The sequence below is a fragment of the Chelmon rostratus genome, chromosome 7, assembly GCF_017976325.1.
Source record: "Chelmon rostratus isolate fCheRos1 chromosome 7, fCheRos1.pri, whole genome shotgun sequence".
In the NCBI taxonomy this organism is placed as follows: Eukaryota; Metazoa; Chordata; class Actinopteri; order Chaetodontiformes; family Chaetodontidae; genus Chelmon; species Chelmon rostratus.
Genome location: NC_055664.1, coordinates 18,084,549 through 18,104,432, shown reverse-complemented (window position 1 = coordinate 18,104,432; position 19,884 = coordinate 18,084,549). Strand labels below are relative to the sequence as shown.

The 19,884-nt window shown below is 39.7% G+C and overlaps 1 protein-coding gene across 2 annotated transcripts; it reads left to right on the top strand.

The window, feature by feature from the left end:
* Positions 1-239: 239 nt before the first annotated feature.
* Positions 240-19,597, top strand: smc4 (structural maintenance of chromosomes 4). Of its 2 annotated transcripts, XM_041940513.1 has the most exons (24): positions 240-384; positions 1,886-2,043; positions 3,030-3,220; positions 3,789-3,980; positions 5,017-5,193; positions 7,264-7,428; positions 7,832-7,959; positions 8,205-8,345; positions 8,841-8,991; positions 10,883-11,047; positions 11,188-11,421; positions 11,624-11,809; positions 11,985-12,146; positions 12,396-12,621; positions 12,765-12,841; positions 13,899-14,051; positions 14,216-14,342; positions 14,619-14,808; positions 16,908-17,052; positions 17,562-17,735; positions 18,292-18,474; positions 18,579-18,811; positions 18,913-19,096; positions 19,293-19,597. In XM_041940513.1, exons 2-24 carry the CDS (start codon positions 1,896-1,898, stop codon positions 19,461-19,463), a joined length of 3,903 nt encoding a protein of 1,300 aa, XP_041796447.1. In that variant the 5' UTR covers positions 240-384; positions 1,886-1,895; the 3' UTR covers positions 19,464-19,597. The 2 variants fall into 2 exon arrangements, with proteins under 2 accessions (XP_041796447.1, XP_041796448.1); XM_041940514.1 differs by lacking the exons at positions 240-384; positions 1,886-2,043 and adding an exon at positions 2,166-2,302.
* The last annotated feature ends 287 nt before the right edge of the window (positions 19,598-19,884 follow it).

Here is a 19,884-nt window from a genome sequence, read left to right as displayed (position 1 = left end):
TCCTACATAACATATATTTCCGTAAAGAGGTGTTATTGCTTTCTGTGATAATCGTCTGATTATTTTCGTCATATGATTGTGGGTTTGTTTAGAGCGAGGCGGAGTTGGCATCGTCCCCTTTTTTGAATTTCGTGGCTTTTTTTTCCTTTGCCCTTTGAACGTTCCATGGTGCCTTGCGTCAGTTTGTAACGAATTTGGTTCGCCAGCACAGTTTAGGCGCCATTTACAAGTTAGAGTTTTCAAGTAGGAGAGCGGCTCGGAATGACACGGGGCTAAATTTTGTGGATTATATTTGCCCAATTTTGGATTAACGAATACTTTTTCGAAATCGTGATTTGGTTCAGAAAGGAAGATTCTTGACAGGCGGTACCCATATTGTGGAAGGTACATAGAAACATTTTAGCTGAGCGTAATGGCTGGGTTCCGTCTATTTGCTGAAACGCATAACGTTAGTTCCAAACTAGGCTCAACATTAACGACACGTTAACTCAAGTTTTAACGTTAGCTACGGTGGAAAACGTATTGACCGACTTTAATAATATTCTGAAATGCAACGAGAGTCGATCGCTTTTTGACTTATATTTAACGCAAAATTAGTCTTCTTAGAGACAAAAATAGGCATCTTTTCCGATTGTCTACGATGATGTTAATGTTACAGATGGTTGCTAAACTGTGACCTACAATACCTCTGTCTGGTTAAAGTCGACTACTTTAACTTTAATGTTGGGTAACATTAAACATTAGTTGGGTAAACGCTAAGTTAAGTGCCCTTTCTTGTCAGATAATGCTTACGTTGAGTACAGTTAACGTTACAGTGCTCCGTTTACGTTACAGATCCCCAATGCACATACGTTGCCACTCAAAGTTAGCTTATACGTTATCTTTAGCATTGCTGCGTTATTTTCCATCAGACAGTGAGCTACAGCAGCTAACTTAACATTAACATTAGCAGAGTGGGAACAGCGCAGTAACGTGGCAAAGTTAACGCTACGTGTTTTTTTTAATCCGGTGACCAGTCTAGCGTTACAAAGCTACTGAACATATATGGCAAACATACGTGTGACTGTTAATTACAACGTCACTATTAGTTCAACGGTACCGTTAAGTTACATGCGTTCGTTGAATGTACTTTCCAGTTAGCTAGCGAGTTAGGTTGCCCGTGTAGACCTCCGCCCCCCAACATAAAAGTTGAGGGGATTAAGGTTGATATGTCAGTTTTAGACCTCGATCATTTTAAGACGTTGTATCTTCACCACCAACCAGAGAGCCTGTTTTCCTGCGTTTACTCAGCACTGACCATATGACACAGGCTAGGTTACGAGCTGTGGAGAGAGAATTTAGCTTCTTGCATATTAACTGAATTTGTTTTCAAGTTGACGTTACGTTAACCTTATTTTCTTTTTTCCCCACCACTGCAAGGGTCATTAACTGACCAACTTAGTGACGCGCGAATCAAATGCTCACCTTAGACGCAGAAGGATTCTAAAACCATTCTGTCACAGGAGGAGGCCATTAATTTTAACTGTTATTTGGGTTTAGTGTTAGAGTAACATCTAATTCGCTTCAGCCATCACGCAGATTGGCAGCTTGATCGCTACCATCTCTTCTAATGTTATCAGGCCGAGAGCCCATTTTAATAACTCACTATGTTCAGGTGACAAACATTCATGTTGTTACTTTATATGCTATTGTCTAAAAAACTAGTTAACTCACTATATAAAAGATAAACCGACTAACATTTAGATGGGCGGCAGTGAGATCTGACTGTGGTAATGATTTAAGCTTGACAACGGTAGCTGCGTGTGACCGACTAAAAGTGGAGTTGGGAGATTGACAGGCACAAAAACCACTCATGGATATTCCATTTTACCAATGACCCCTCCAGATTTCAAATCATGCCATCTAAAACTGCAAAGAGCTCAACTGCCTCCGCCAAGCCAAGAGGGAAGGGGTCGCAGCCTCGGGATGACTCCGAAGACGAGCTGGATGTACCCCCTCAAGAAACCAACTCCAATGGCCAAGAGGAGGCACCGCCGACAACTGGCAAGTAACAAAGGGTGTTTTGGTGTCTGTGAATCTAAATAAGTTGTGTTCACTCAATGGCGTTGCGTGTATTGCTGTATTGGTATTGGCCAATTGGCACAGTTGTGGAGCTTTTTTTCTTCCTTAATCTCAACACGTAGGTAGAATGGCTGGTATATTTTTTGCTGAAGTGTCAGTCATCAATAAACGTCTTATAATTTTTGAGATGATTTTGATATCGTCGAGTGCACTTCTTCCTCGGATCTTCTCAGCAAACGAGGTAACGTTAATTTATTTCGAATAATGAATCGTTTTCTGTAGTACACCATAAGGGTGTTTGTCTTAATTCTCCTAACTTGATCATTTGTAATTTGTATGCTAATTCAAGCGAAGCTTAAGATGCACACAGGCATTAACAGATGTCTGTATTCTCTAGGATATGTTGAAATGCTTCAGAGTGTCTGGCTGCAAGAATTTAATTTACAAACATCGACCCCTTAGCTTGTTTATGCTTATGTGAGCACAATAGATTTTTGGACAGGTCGCTGTGGCTTGCTATGATGGCAACATAATCGGTTTTACCGTATACATTATTATCACGAAACAAGATTTTTCCTGTCTATGTTTGGAGTGGAGTTCAGCATGAGTGAAAATGTGGCGTTGGTGATCGAAATGTACGGTTTAGTTATTTATTATCGACGAAATGAATGTGGCGCATCTACTCTCACGTATCAACGCTTCTCGTGGAGAGCGTTTGTATAATAATGTGGATTTGTTCATAAGCGGCCATGGTCTCTTTCTTTTTTTTGGGTTGACTCTTGTTTTGAGAACAAAGAAAAATAACGCCTGTCAACTTTCTCGGGAGTCGTTACTTGACTGCTGTTGTAACTTGCTGCCTGTTTTGTTTGTTTGTTTTTAGCTCCTCTACCCCTCCCCCATGCACCACTGTCCCCCACCTGAAAAGACTCGCACAGAGGAATAAAAGTTGTACTTTTTCTGTGTCACAGATCCGTCTCACGGGGAAGCTGCCGAGGCGGTTGATAATCGAAGTTTGGAGGAGATTCTCGGTAGCATCCCTCCACCCCCGCCCCCAGCAATGACCAATGAACCGGGCGCTCCTCGCCTCATGATAACACATTTAGTTAATCGCAACTTTAAATCTTACGCAGGCGAGCAGATTCTGGGGCCTTTTCACAAGGTACGACCAAACATGGTTACAAATGTCAAGCCTGTGTGGAAAATACTTTGTTAATGTGTTGTGTTAAGCTCACAGATTTGCCATTATTTCTAGTGTTTCTCAGTGTTATGTTATTTGTCTTTAAGTTCATGTTGTGTAGGTGTTAATATGTTGCCTAATGTCGTGGTAGGCACAAAAAAGTACAAAAATATTAATGACACTACAGTATAACCTTTATTGAGGTTTTTTTTTTCAAAGTGAAAAAAAGTCTCACTCCTCCATTTTGATTTAGTGAGTGTATCGTATAAGGGCTTGTGATCTAGTGATGTCCTGACATTTCCCTTAAATTATGACTTTTTAAAATCTTTGTCTTTTCACCTTTTTCTGCTTCCCCCATTGCTCTGCCAATATAGGTATATTAAAATAAATCTTAACTACACCCACTTGGAACACACTCCCTGTCACAACCTTACTATGCTGAAATGCTCCCATATAGCCTCTAATGTTATGGCCTTTGCATTATTTGTTTGTGGATGCAGCCTATTGTTACATAATTGATTCATATATATATTTTTTATCTTTCTCGCAGCGCTTTTCGTGCATCATTGGTCCAAATGGAAGTGGGAAGTCCAATGTGATAGATTCGATGCTCTTTGTGTTTGGATACAGAGCTCAAAAGATCAGATCGAAAAAGCTCTCAGTGCTGATTCACAGCTCTGATAAACACAAAGATGTGCAAAGCTGTACTGTGGAGGTGCATTTTCAAAAGATTATTGATAAGGTATATATATCTCTCTGTATTTATATCTCTGTCACACAAACACACACTGCACTCACTCTGGCCACTCCTGAAATAATCAATACACAGTCCAAATTGAACAGGGTGACTACAAATATTTTCTAGTGGACAGATATTTTTCTTGAATTTTAAATATATTTTTTCCTTAATTCTCATGAGATAATATTGCTTAATAATTATCACACCAGTGACTAAAGAGAGACTCAAATCAATCATGAAAGTTACAGCTAACGCCCACACATGCAGTAGTCAATTCATAATGTGCTTGAATTGATTCCCCCTATTTTTGAAAAAAATGTCAATGTGCCATTTAGTTACTAGACTCTACTTCACTGATTGTACTGTGAAAAGTCAATAAAATGTGTTAAGAGACTAATGTAGTCTGTTGCAAAAGATCATAAATTACTCTGAAAACTGACTGTAGTTTAAAGAATTAGAGTTAAACATGTTTCTAAATTTGATCTGGCACAGGGGGTGTAAGTTTTGTCTTGACCACTGTTAAATATATCCAAGTCTTTCTGTTTGGTCCATCAGTTCACAGTAAATTAAAACCGAGTAGTTAAACTAATGGCATAATTCATATGAACTCTGCCAACTTTACAATCTGCCATTTCTGAAACTGAAAAATATTTTTTAAGAGGTGTACACAACTGAAATTATTAGAGTTGTTTCTTAAAATAATACATTTTAGGCAAATGACATACCTTTTTGTATTGCATTGTTAATCTCATCTAATCCATCATGTTTTAATTTTGTAAATGTAACATGATATAATACACATCAATGTTGATATTGTTTATTTACATGTAGTGCTGCTGGCCTAGATCTATTGTGTGCTTTTTAAAGAAGCCTTTTTTGTAATTGTTTTTAATGTGGGATGTTTTTCTCAAAACGCCCTCAGCGGATTTGTCAGTATTATGTGTATTATCACTTGATGTGTAGAGCTGTTTGAGTTTCTCCTGAACTGTTCTGCTCTAAGCTCCTCTGTGTCTTCTGCCCCTCCCCCCCTCTGAGCCAGGAAGGAGATGACTACGAAGTCATCCCCAACAGCAAGTTCTATGTTTCCAGGACTGCCAACAAAGACAATTCCTCAGTCTACCATATCAGTGGCAAGAAAGCCACATTCAAAGAAGTGGGGGCTTTACTCCGAAGCCATGGTATTGACCTAGACCACAACAGATTTCTGATCTTACAGGTAATTGTGAATTTTTTATTTAATTTCCTCTTGCACTTCTAACTCTGCTTTTTTATCCTTGCTGTGACCATCCCATTCTGTCAAGAGATTTCCTGCCCATTTCCCAGTCCTCTTTGAGTCAAATGTTTCATGGCTACCTTAAAGCCATGCCTGTCTGTGGGAATAACCTGTTGCACTGGAATTGAAAAGGAGAGGATGTGTCCTCTGTGAGTCCCTTAGACTGCTATAGCAGCGCATCATGGTTTGAAACAATGTGGAAAAGGTGCGAACCATTATTTGCTGCTTTAGAATTTTAAGGAAAGAATGCAATTTTACCCATATGTGGATCCGGATGTGAGTGGCTGTAGCAACTAACTCAGATTTTGTAGTGGGGGAAATTTTTGATGGGGTTGACCCACCAGTGGGGACAGGTTGGACCTCCCTTCCCCTCCCTTTCCCATGTACCTGCCACGCTTTAGCAGCACGTAAATATTGGCGTGTGAGAATAGACCCCAACCCCAATATTAGCAGTGCTGCTTCAGTGTGGCTGGATCAAACACCCTCCATATTACCATGGCTTTTATATTGGTTCAACATTTTGTTTGTTTTTTGCCTCCACTGTGAATGTAGTGCATTCCTGTATATTTTGTAATTATTTTTCTTGTTAGAATTTTTTTATTCAAATTTTTATTTTGCATTGTGTTGCACTGAGTTTGCTCACTAGCTATACTTCTACCCCTTCTGATTGTATTACACATGTGACCTACACATTATTATTACTGATTAACCCAAGGCTTATGGGACGATTATTCATGTCAGAGTAAAACAAAATGGCTGATTAAATCTTTGTTGTTCCAGTTTGTACTTTTTTGTTTGTTTGATATCACATATCTTTACAGTATGTGATAGTTTCAGGTGAACACTTGGTTTCTACCCTCCACTGTGGTTTTGTGGTTAGTTGGTTGATTACATGTGTCCTGCTCGACTATGTGTGTGTGTCTATGTGCACGTCCATTCTCGCTCTCTTTGGATGTTAGATTTTCAGCTCTCTGTCTATGACATGGCTGCATGACTATGGGAAGAGGCTTTAGCTTGTTCTCCAAGGTCACTTTTCCAGGCCTCTGGCTAAGGGGAAGCTGTCTATTTTGTGCACTGGTCAGAGCAGAGGATGATGTGGGATTCCCCCCCTCCTTCCTCTACTGGCTTCTCCTTTCTTTCATACATAAAAGTAATATGTGAGCTGCCTTTTTTTCCTACATATAAATGAAATATAATTTGAGACTTAGTTTTTGCCATATCTGGATTTAATTTGTGTTTAACTTAAAATTTATTACGTAGCAATATTGTTATTCTAAGACAGCTATCTCAAATAAATAAATAAAAATGAACACATGTTCAGACAAATGTAATTACACTGGAGCATTGTTCCTATCTTGGGCCCAAGTAGTATACATGTGCATTATTTGGAAATTCAGCTAAGGTATAGCTAAAAGAAGTCCAAATTTAGAACACTTTAGATTTGCTAATTATAATTTTAAAACTCATTCTGCAATGGGTAGTGGTTCTTGGTGGGATGGGATGGTGAGGTGATAATGTGTTAGAACATTAATACTTCTCAGTCTTCTGAAGCATGTTTAACATGTCTTTGATAGCGCTATTAACGCTACACTAGAATACTATTTATGTCTGAATGAATCATATCCATTATTTTTTGAAGAATCAGTAGTTCAGTATTTTAATTTTCTGTTTTTCGTTCTGTTTTGAATTGATAAAGCTGTTTGTAATACTGGGGATTATTCTTAGTTTCTCTGAGTCGGAAAAGCCATCATGTTCTCAAAGGGAAACTCTAGAAATTAGTTTTTGGTACACTGACTATACGTGTATATCTGCCAAATTGTGTGTATAGCAGACCAACTTTAGTCATCACATATCTTCTGCATATCTAGGAGTTAGTGTTGTGGATGTTTTATTTTATTATTGCAAATTGGAAGAGTTGTCGTTTTATCAGACCTTTTAGCTCTGTTCTTCTTTTTTGTGTTTGAATGATTGCATGTGTGTCTTTGTCCATGTGTTGTTCTGGATTGTACATAGGGTGAGGTGGAACAGATTGCCATGATGAAGCCTAAAGGTCAGACAGAGCATGATGAGGGCATGCTGGAGTACCTGGAGGACATTATCGGGTCCTGCCGCCTCAAAGAGCCCATCCAAACCCTGTCCCGCCGCATCGAGCTCCTCAATGAGCAAAGGGGAGAGAAGGTGACATGCGCTCATACACTATCTGCTTAAATATGCATTCAAATTCTCACAAGATAATTTTCCTTCCTGTGTCCTGACTTCACACAGTGGACATTAGAGTTTGAAGATACTTTATTTTGTGTGTACATGTGTTTGGAAGCTTTTGGTGTGTGTATATCTAAGATGAAAATAATATATTTTTCATTATATATTTATTTATGTTCTACATAGGTAACAAGATACATGAGTGATCTGAAACAAATGAATGCAGTTATAGCTTTTATCAAAATATATCATCAAAACGATGAAGACAATGTAAAAATCATCTTTTGAACATGACACTAATGAATATGATTTATGTGTAGGAATTTTATTGGTGTTTTGTCACCTGATATTAAGTAGTGCATTATGTTCACTTTCCTAGCTAAACCGAGTGAAGCTGGTAGAAAAGGAGAAGAATGCTTTGGAGGGGGAAAAGAACAAAGCTGTGGAGTTCCTCACCCTGGAGAATGACATCTTCAAACACAAGAGTCAGCTCTGCCAGTATTATGTGTGAGTGCACCAGCACCATCTCTCTGCACAAGGCAAATTAAACAATAATATTGTCTCATTACATTTCAGTGTAGACCCCACAGTATTTTAGAAAAGAATAAAAATGCAAATTTTCAATTCTATTTTGAAACTTGCACAGTGGCAGCATAACCTTTCTCTGGTGTCAGATCCCATTTTCTGTTGCATGTGTAAATAATTAAGTTTAACCTCTCACAGTTTTTTTCCTAATATCTCTTTGTCATTAGTCATGATCTACAGAAGCGTGTGGTGGATAAAGAGCAGGAAAAGCAGAAGATCTTGGAGGACACCAAGGAACTCACTGAGAAAAATACAAAGATATCAGAGGAGACAGAGAAAATGAACCAAGAGCTCAAAAACGTGGAGAAGTAAGGCATTTTCTCGTCTTCCCTTCTATTAACCAATTTAATATGCTTAGAAGGTCACTAACTGTTCTACTTATTCAATCATTTTGTGGTTGTTGTCAGGGCCTCTGTTGCCCTGTATATTTTTGTTTCAGTCAAAATTCCAGTTCAGGTCTGGAAAAGTACAGAAGTGCCAGCAGTAGTTTGTGTGTCCTAAAGTTTGATTGTTCCACAAATGGTTGCAAAAAAGCATAGAAATTGTTCCCTTGCCGAAACAATAAGAAGTATGAACTTGACAGTCAGGCAGTCATTCTTTGCTTAGTGACCATAGAATTTTTTTTTATATATATATATATATATATTTTTTTTTGGAAAACTGGCAAAACTCCTTTGAAATGTAAAATATTGTTTTTTAATTTTTATTTTTTTTCCTATTCTCATAGTTAAGCTAATATTTTAGTTGATTTTTCCATGATTGCATGGAGTGTACCCACTCAAAATGCTGTCCCTTGTCACCAGGAAACAAAATAAGCTCAACAAGTACATTGAGACCCAGAAGGAGAAGTTCACCCAGCTGGATCTGCAGGACGTTGAAGTGCGTGAGAAGATTAAACACTCCAAGAGCAAGAACAAGAAACTGCAGAAACAGCTGGAAAAGGACAAAGAAAAGGTGTGTTGGCCTTTAAATTGTGGTCCACTATCACTCACAGTGCAATGACTTAATTTAGCTTAGTATTACTCTTTGCTACTCTACAGTAGTTGTGATCATTTCACTCTGACAGTGTCACAGTGCACATTCTCACAGTGTTTGGAGGCACACAGACAACCAGTCTGTCAGGGAAGTGTAATTGTAGCCATTTTTTTCATAATTTACAATATATATCCATTAACAAATACAGAGGTTGCATTAAGTCAAGACAAGCTAGAACCAGTTGTATGACACTCCAGTGTTACTGTGTTTATTTTGTGTCATAGCCAAGACCGAAACATGGGCACTAAAAATACAATTTCCGTTGCCTATAGAAAACACAAGGGGCTGTTGTTTTTAGGCCTAGAGAAAAAGACATTTGTCAAGGCTGGACAGAAACCGGCATATAAGTGATAAATGAATTGCGGAGTTAAACAAAGACATTTAAACTTCTCTCTATGCCTTGTATGTTTAGTTTTAAGTCAAATTTACCAGAATCGCTTGTTAAAGGTTTTTTTTCCCCCTTAAAGCATTCTACCTTTCACAGGTTCGTGTTTTGCAGTTGCAAACACAAGTCACTGTACTGTTTGTGTGTGTGTGTGTGTGTTTTAACTCTGATTCATTTTATGTTGTCTGCCTTTAATTTCAATCTTACATGAGTTATTTGCAAATATAAAAGTGGATTTTACAGTCATAAATGTCCTAGAGATAAATACTTCATAATAATAATACTTAAATGTTTCTGGCCTGGTGTTTCTTTTCAAAATTAAGCACTCTTTTAGTTTTAAAGATGATATAAATTTGTGCAAAAATACTGCAGTTAATGTGGTGTATAAAAAAAGGACTGGCTGCTGGTAGTGTTACTTCTTCCAGAGTGTGACATTATTTTGCATGAAGGCTACAGCCACACAAAACAGTACTAAGTACAGAGAAATAGTGATGTATATTGCTATTGACATGTGACTGGAAAATTATACAAGAGTGTAGGGACCTCGCTTTCATTTTTCATATTTTTTCTTACCTTGGTTAAAGAGAAATCTCTGTAATTCTAAATTTATTGGCACAATCCATAGGAAAAAAGAAACCCTGTATCGATTTGTAAATCAAATTTCATGACAGGAAGGGCTGTCTGCCCTAAACTAGCCACTAGGGGGCTGTGAAGTAACGTACAAGTTGATTGGCAGTGTGTGCCTGGTGATAGCCCACTCATGCTCTCTTTCACCATTAATGATGGTCTTGTCTGTTGGACTAATGTTTTCTGTAATTTACTGAAAAAACATTTTCACGCAAACATACATTTAAAAGTTGTCTGGTAACTGGAGGTATCTCTTCTCATCTTCCTCTGCTCCACCTACAATGGCTGTGCTTTGGAAATGTCTTGGTCAGAGGCAGGCAGACCTCTGGAGAGCACTGTTCTGCTGTGTGGTAGTCAACTATGGCCTGACTTGTGTAACACTCCCAGCAGCCACATTCACATTTCACCCGCAGTTAACCCTACAAAACATAGACTACATACACACACCACTCCTTGCCTTGTTTCGACCCTGCCAAGCAGCAGACTTTTGCGCTTGTCTTAACCAGGGCTTGCTCAGTCCCAAATGTGTGTTTATAGTTGATTACAGTTGTGTGTTTTGGCCTGCGTCTGAATGTGTAGCACAGTTGCTCGTAACTGGCACTGACACAAAACGTATTCAGTCCATTTACTTTATACCTTTTGTCTCCTAAAGTCTTCACTGATCCCTTTATCTCAACATCTAATTTAAGAGGCAAAGGGCTGTTACTCTGTGGTTGGATGAAGTGTGCATTGATGAAATGTGTCCTTAAGTTGAATCTAGACAAGTGACAACATTCTCCTGTCTTGCTCATCTTTCAGCTGGAGGACGTGCGCGGTGTACCAGCCAGCAGTGAAAAGGCCATCTCTGAGGCAACAGCTCGCAAGGAGGAGCTGGAGAAGCAGAAGGTGAAAGAAGAGGAAAAGCTTAAAGAGGTGATGGAGAGTCTGAAGGAAGAGACCAGCGGCTTGCAACAGGACAAAGAGGTGTGTATATACATCTTGGTGTTAGTTTTTTGCATGCATAGCTTAATTTCAGATAGTATATGTTTTGCATTGTTTGTGTAAAATCATGTCTCTTTGTCTTCCAATCTTACGGCTTCTCTTTTTTGCTTTTTTTGCTCCAGACCAAAGAGAAAGAGTTGATGGAGCTCAGTAAGGCTGTAAATGAGACACGGTCTCGCATGGACCTGGCTCAGTCTGAGCTTGACATCTACCTTAGCCGCCATAACACAGCTGTGACGCAGCTCAACACGGCCAAGCAGACACTTCAGACAACTTCTGACACACTGCGTGAGCGCCGGGCCGCCATCAAAGACCTGGAAGTCAAAATACCCCAGAAAGAACAGGAGCTCAAGAGGGTAAAACCAACATCAACATTGATGTTTAAATGGCATTTTGCTTCGGCAGCATTTACATGGGATCTGTAAAAAAGCAGTAGCTTGTGTTGAAACTACTACACATCCAGCTGTACTCACTACATCTGTCAGGTGGCTATTTATGCACAGTGGATGGCATCATTTGTTTGAACTTCTCCTTGAATTGCTCCTCTCTTCTGTGCAGGATGAGGAAGAGCTGGGGAAGCTGATGAAGAAGGATAATGAAACTAGGGAAGTGGTGAGGGAAATGAGGCAGAAGGTGGATGAAGCTAAGAGCTCCCTGTCCTCCAACCGTAGTCGAGGAAAGGTCCTGGATGCCCTAATGCATCAGAAGAAGAGTGGCAGAATCCCTGGCATCTTTGGAAGATTGGTAAAAAGCTGTTATATTAATACACAAGGACACACAGCAGCAGTTAAATGTATTGTCCTCTAGATATGGTGTGCACAAAAACTTTTTTGTTTTTTTTGCATCAAAGCTTTCAGTGTTTGGAATGAAAACCATAAGTCTATAGTAGCTGTATTATAATTTATTTTTGTGCTTGTAGGGAGACCTTGGAGCCATTGATGAGAAGTATGATGTGGCCATTTCCTCTTGTTGTGGTGCTCTGGACAACATTGTGGTGGATACCATTGACACAGCTCAGAAATGTGTTACGTTCCTCAAAGAACAGAACATCGGGGTTGCCACCTTCATTGGTCTTGACAAGGTAAAGATCAGTAAACTTGTAAACTTTCAATTTTGTCTCTTAGATGCTGGATTGGTTTAGCCTTTCTGTGAAATATCATACATGCAACACAGGCAGTAGTTCACTTCTGTGTCTTTGGGGATTAGTGGATAAAGACGTTCATTTACCAGACTTTTAAACTGTGTTGAGCTATTCAGGTTTCCTCCGATAAAACAAATGGTCTCCTCATCTCGCTGCCTGATCTCATTCATCCTTACTTCCTTTGCTTAGATGAAGGTGTGGGAGAGGAACATGGCTCCCATTCGCACTCCAGAGGACAGCCCTCGTCTTTTTGACATGGTGCGAGTGAAAGATGCAAGTGTGCGACCAGCTTTCTACTTTGCCCTAAGGGACACCCTGGTGGCCCAGGACATGGAGCAGGCCACGAGGATGGCCTTCCAGAAAGACAAGCGGTGGAGAGTGGTCACCCTGAAGGGACAGATAATAGAGATGGCTGGTGGGTGGCCTACTTTTTCTGTCCTAACTTTATGTGGCTGATCTTCTTTTCCTTAGCTCATATATTTATGGCTGTCTCTGTGAATATAATGATAACATACATACTTTTTCTTTCTTTTTTTTATCCTCACGTGTCCTTCACAGGAACAATGACTGGAGGAGGAAGAGTATTGAAGGGCAGGATGGGCTCCTCTATTGGCACTGAGTTCTCCCAGGAGGAGGTGAGTGCAAACTACAGACACTGAAATTGGTCCTAACTGGCCCAAAACTCAAAGTAATACATATTTATTGCTACTTTTGATTCAACTTTTTCTAGATAGGCAAAAGTTTTATTCAAAATGTTTTGCATTCGTTTTAAAAATAATGATTTTGTCCTGGGTAATGGCTACTTTTATACAACAGTGCACGCTGTGCAGAAAACTGGAACATGTCCTGGTACTGTTCTTGTGATTTGCACTTAATTGAAAGCTACTAATGCTAATACTAATAGAATAGAAGAGCTGTGATTGTTTTTATTGCACCTCAATGGCTAATATGTTGTATGTTCAAAACTATCCTCACTTTTTAACCTAATTTGAAAAAAGATTCAAATACAGAGCATATGGGATTTTTGATATTATAGAAAAATACCATACAGATGCAGCTGTACCATAAGAACAGATTGACATCAGTGCCATAGCATTGCTTAATATACTATTTATACCAAGGCACACTCAATTTAATATTTAACATTTACCTGTGTCGAACTACATCCCAGATATTTATAAAAATCAATGAAGTTGATGAGGTAAAACATTACAAATTACCAATATGTAGCTACACCTGGCTTCTCCTTTGATACCCCTCGTTTCACCATCACTCGACCCCCAAGTTGATGGGATTGATCCCTTTGTTATGTAATGTATAAGAAACCCTGGCTGTCTGAATCCGTGTTTGTGAGACTGTCGTTGGTCCACTGCAGTTCTAAGGTGGAAATGCTCAGGCATGGTGTTGACTGCTTATATAGCTCATGATTATTTAAGAAACACTATATGGACATGTTAACAAGGATAAAAACTTGGTTTTCATTCTGTATTTAATTTGTTTTTTCTTGTATCACATTATTGAATAGTTCATTCTGTCAGTCTTTTGATTGTGATTCCTTACTCCAAGTGGGTGAAGTGTTTCTCATAAATAACCTTGAGTATATTTCTTCAAAGTGATGCTGAGATGCTGGATGACACTGCTATCAGATAGTCAGTGTACGAGACATGATTGATTTTCATGTGTTTTCCACAGCTCGACCGTATGGAGAGCGCGCTGAATGAGAAAGTGTCGAAGCTGCAGGGCTGCCAAGAGAGAAAGCTGCAGCTAGAGGAGAGTGTCCAGCGCCTGCAGCCGCAGCTCCGAGATATGAAGAACACCCTGGAGAAATACGCCAACAGCATGACTGTACAGCAATCACTGTGTTTCTGTTTCACTCATTTGAGTGTATTTGTGATTTAGACTTTAATAACCTCTATCATTCATAGCCAACCATAAAATGTGATGGTATGAAAACTTCTCGCTCTTACCAAGCCTGTGTGACAGAGTGTTTTCCTTCTTTCTCCTTTCAGAGTCTAGCTGACCAGGAGGCTCACTTGAAAGTTCAGATCAAGGAACTTGAGGCCAACGTGTTGGCTGCTGCCCCAGACAAAGCCAAACAGAAACAGATGGAGAAGAGCCTGGATGCCTTCAAGAAAGGTAGGGTCCTCCTGGAAACTGAACAGATATGTTAATAGTTAAATAAAATAAATATTATTAAGTTAATGTTGATCTCATGTTAGACTGAGTTGCAGTATGTGGAAATAATACCTTACATAATCGTATGGTGTCAAAATGTTCACATGTAGTTATTGTTTTTAGTGCTGATTTCGACATGACCTTTTTGTCCCTTTTAATGTCTCTTTTTATGAATGTCCGATATGAATATTATCTCTCGGTCTTATTCCTTTGTCCTTGTTCTGTCCCTGCTCTCAGACTATGAGGCAGCATCCAGTAAGGCTGGAAAGGTGGAAAATGAGGTTAAAAGGCTCCACAACCTGATTGTAGACATCAATAGCCACAAGCTAAAGGCTCAACAGGACAAGCTTGACAAGGTCAACAAGGAGCTAGATGACTGCTCCTCCACCATAACCAAGGCTCAAGTGGCCATAAAGACAGCTGACCGGTGAGAAAATGATGCATTTAAGTTCTGTGATTACATGTGTTTGCATTGGTCACACGCTCATTCATTGTTTAAAGTCAGAGGGGTCAGCCACTCTATTTCCTACACTATAAATACTATATTTATTAAATAGTCAGAAATGTTGAGCCATGTGTAGCAACTTAGTTTCAGCACATTTGTTGGTACAGTGTCTAGTTTAATTGTATATGAAACTCTCAACAAGTCACAAAAGTCTTTTCAAAACGAGTTAACATGAAATGCGTTTAAGGGGCAAACTGAACCATTTTTATCTTTCTCTCCAGAGTTTTAATTTTAGTCGGTATCAAGCTATGTGTTCACACAGTTTCTCTTGACTGTCTCTTAATATTAAATACGCCAACATAGCTCCAGTGTGTGGGTCTACAATAGATGCTACTCGCTACGTTGGCGGGAGAACCTGCTAATGGCAATTCAACAGGCTAACCACTGAAATAAACAGTAAGGCAACATAAAAATTGCAAAACTTACAGGTTCTAAGTTTGAAGTTGGTGTTGATCCATCTTCAGTTTTGAAGCGCATCCTGATTTGTATTTGCCCTCAAGTTGAGTTTTCCAGTTGTTGTTCTTGTAGGGACATTTCCATCCAACTGGGTATTCACTTCTCAAATGGTGGGAGTAGGAGAGGACTGTGTTGCTTGTTGTTGCCAACAGCAGAGAAATTGACGTGCTTTGCTTGTTAATGTTACCTTCCACATGTTCGTGTTACCGGAGTTGACATTATTGCGGGGAAACTCCTAGTCACTGGGTGTAACTCCAGTTTTATGAGTGGGCTTCTAGTCCTGCGTGTTATCACAGCCACAGTAAAGCAAGTTTAGATGTGCTAAAACATTTGTCAGTTAAATGACGGAATTGCAAAATCCATGTCATGGCTGAACGTGACACTGAAACCCATATACCGCCCACCACTACTGGTGGTTGTGTGTGACATGGTTTGCTCCACTCAAGGAGCTGTCCAGCCAGTTAAGAAAACAGTGGAGCTTATAAACCACACCAGCCTGTATGAAAGTTCTTCCTTGATGTCAAGTACAGTTTTAATGCAGCTTCTAACCATGTTCACTCTAAAATTCGCACAATATCCTCACATACTTAGTCAGCATTTTCCATAGTGTAGTACCAGTAACATTTTTAGATGTATTTTATCGCCTAATTCCTTCTGATAGTTAATGCTTGCATGTCAGTACACCTCATCACACATTGATCTGCGTTTCTGTTTATGTTGGATGGCCTCACAGGCATGCCATATTAATTTGAGTGAGGGTCTCAGTGCAGCAGTGCAGGGATTACTGTTAGCCTTGTTTAGCAAGCAGTATTTATGAGCCGCATCAAATCACTACTTTACCCTCATACAGTCCACTGACGACAGAAACAGAAAAATATGTCCGTTCGAACAGCTGGGATGTGCATTTAGCTGTATTGAAACATAGTGTAAATGTTAATAAAGAGCAAATAGGTTTATCATGCTGAGAACAAGTGCTGTGTCTAACAGTGGCGTGTCTTAGTCACACCATTCCTCACCAGATAATGGCTGTAATACACACATTTGTTTTATTTATTTTATTTGTTTTATGCAATTGTTGTTATGAGTTTTGACAGACATGGAGGTAAACTGCAACTTCATAATCACGAGGCTGTAATTCTAGTTTTACATTGGAAAACAACAATCTGTGTGGACAAAACTATATTTGACATGAAAATGACTTGAAATTTATTCGTCTTATGGCGTATGCACACAGAAAGTGGTTCAACTGCATTTTTCAGTCGTCCATGTCACTTTCATGTGACGGAACAAATATGCTTTTGTTTTAATCAATCCAGCTGCCTACCTAGTCTTGGCAGCCACCAAGAAGTGCATTTATATGTTTCATTTTCTTCGGTTTTCCACACATAACTACAGTGATTGTGTGTTGGGCTCCGAGTGCTGTCACTGGTGACCTACACTCACACGGTACCTGAACACATCACGTGTCCAGACATCAGTTTTTCCCCACTCATACACATATTAACCACAGCTCCTCTGACAGAGGCTAATGTCTGTGTCTTTGGTTGTATGTGCCTCCTCTGCAGCAACCTGAAGAAGTGTGAGGAGAGCGTGAATCGTGTGCAGGCTGAGCTGGAGGAGAATGAGAAGTCGATGGCCGAGCTCGCAGAACAACTGAAGAAACTGGAAGACGAGGCCGGGGAGATCATGAAGGCCTGTCAGGAGGCTGAGGTTGGCACTCTGTCTTCACTTTATGTTTAAGGCTCGTTTTTGTTTTCGGCACTGAAAAATGCAGATATTTTCTGTCAATATATCCAAAAGTGGTTGTTTCCTGAGAAGACAGTTTATTGGAAACCTGGTCTGGTCTTCTTGTGGTGTTGGTAGCTAAGTTCATGTATTTTGTAATTTAAAAATCTAGAGAAAGGTTGCCGATGACGGGTCCCACAAAGGAATGAAAATAGTTTTTCCCCTTTTTTTTTATCACACTCCTCTTTATATTTCACCAGTGTGTTGTTTTCCATTAATTAAGTAAAGTATGCAAGTGATTTCTATAGGAGTGTGTGGGTACATGGTGATAATTGATCATTCCGACCATTTCTGGGTTTAGTAATAGTGGTTTTGTTTGGTAAAACAATGTCTTTTAACCACTGCAGAGTGTTTTTTGCTGTAGCTGTGTACAACACATCTAAATGAGTTTCAAGTGAACACTGGGATAAGCTGAGTTTTTTCTCGTCCTCTAGGCCGCCCTGCCTGAGGTTCAGGAGCAGTATCAGGGGGTGTTGAAGGAGATAAAGGTGCTGCAGCAGCAGGAGCACGCACTGCAGGAGGAGTCCCTCAGCGTCCGGCTCCGCATCGAGCAGATCGACACCACCATCACCGAACACAACAGCAAGATCAAACACTGGCAGAAAGAGGTGGGTGAGGAACTGTGAGGCGTTTGGTGTGTGTGAGAGAATTCTAGTACAGCTTTAATTACAATAACATACTCACTAAAGTAACAGCTGAGAATGCTGACATTGCTGAGAATTGGTCTGATGGGGTAACAAACACAAGTAATGAACGCTTCATGTACTTCACGTTGTTTTGAATATGGCTTGATGAAGAAAAGGAAAAGTCACAGTCAATAAAAAAAATCACTATTTGTTGTCATTTTAGTTTGGGGCTCTGCTCTTACTTGACTGTTCTGATTGCGTCCATCGAATTGACTGTCAATGAGTGTCTTACCTGTATTTTACTTAATTATCTCTGAGGCATCTTGATTTGAAATGTGCTCTTTACAAATGTTGATATTTTAAAAGACGTTTTAATGCTAAATTGTTAAAGATTTTGTGACACTGTTTTCTAAAACAAAGGCTAGGATTCAACCAGCATTTATTTATTGAATTACCTGAAGTTTCAGATGGCTCTGTTCAAATGTGTGGCCATCTGAATGCTGACTGAGTGCTAATTGTTCTTGTTTATGTTCTTCAGGCCATCAAGTTGTCCCTTCATGCCATTGAGGACAAGCCAGCAGAGGAACTTCCTGTTCTTACGTCTGCTGAACTTGAAGAAATCTCAGATCCCAACGTCATTATCAACAAGATGATCACGTTAGAGACTCAGTGTGCTCAGATGAAGCCGAACCTCGGGGCCATTGCAGAGTACAAGAAGAAGGTATGAACAAATATAAATGGACGTGCTTTTATGTAACCTTAGCAGAGGTTCACGCATTGTGTCATTAATAAATCTTCTGTGTGTGTCATTGTGTGTGTGTTCAGGAGGAGCTGTACCTGCAGCGCGTGGCTCAGCTGGACGAGATCACTACTGAGAGGGACAAATTCAAACGCGCCTACGAGGACCTGCGCAAACAGCGCCTTAACGAGTTCATGACCGGATTCAACATGATCACAAACAAGCTGAAGGAAAACTACCAGATGCTCACACTGGGCGGCGATGCAGAGTTGGAGCTCGTGGACAGTTTAGACCCTTTCTCTGAGGGCATCATGTTCAGGTACGAGACGAGAAAAATAAACAGGGGGACCAAAGGGACATTTTGTTGCTTCCTGTTGGCTAGACATAAGTCCTGAAGGCCCATCTGTCACCCTCTCTTAGTGTGCGTCCTCCAAAGAAGAGCTGGAAAAAGATCTTTAACCTGTCAGGAGGAGAGAAGACCCTCAGCTCCTTGGCTCTGGTGTTCGCTCTGCACCACTATAAACCGACACCGCTCTACTTCATGGACGAGATAGATGCTGCTCTGGACTTCAAGAACGTCTCCATCGTCGCCTGTTACATTTATGTGAGTATGGACCTACAGGTGTACTAGGCAATGAGATAAGCTGCATGGTGAAGTTCCCAAAACAGGATTTTAACCATTTTTACAGGCTTTTGGATAAATGTTCACTTCTCTCTTGAAGTATATATCCATCTCATCTTAAATTTAATCTCTCTTCAGATCACTCATTTTTTTTTCTTTTTCCCTCATCTCTGTGCAGGAGCAAACAAAGAACGCTCAGTTCATCATCATCTCCCTGAGGAACAACATGTTTGAGATCGCCGATCGTCTCATCGGCATCTACAAAACTCACAACACCACCAAGAGTGTGGGAATCAACCCCAAGACCATTGTGTTTAAAGAGCACGATGCTGTCACTGCTAAAGCCTGAAGAATCTGTGCTAACCTTTGCTGTTTTACTGTTTGTTTCCCACAGTGTGTAAATATTTTATGCATCTTTTTATTCTGTCCTTAACAATGAAATGCTGCTATTCCTTATTACTTTCTGAATCAATAAATGTTTTCTGGTAATTGCTTTTGCTCAGTGCACATTCACTTGACCACTCACTCCATTTTTTTTTTTTTATAATATTTTGGCCATTTAAGGTGTCATGGAAGATCCAAACTGGGATGCAGATGTACATCAGCTTAAATATTCCACTAAATTAAAAAAAAAAAAGACAAAGGGGAGAGTAAGTAAATTAGAGATAATGCACCAATGTGCAATTTACAGTAGGTTATATTTAAAATAATTATTGATGTGAGACCAGCGCAAACCGTCATGATTTATCTAGTGTGTGAACACCAGTAAC

Bases quoted from the DNA above. Each gene is read 5' to 3' on its own strand.
- smc4 (XM_041940513.1), top strand. From the start codon at position 1,896: ATGCCATCTAAAACTGCAAAGAGCTCAACTGCCTCCGCCAAGCCAAGA. The intron at 7,960-8,204 runs GTGAGTGCACCA...CTTTGTCATTAG, and splicing joins CAGCTCTGCCAGTATTATGT to TCATGATCTACAGAAGCGTG. The intron at 17,736-18,291 runs GTGGGTGAGGAA...TATGTTCTTCAG, and splicing joins TCAAACACTGGCAGAAAGAG to GCCATCAAGTTGTCCCTTCA.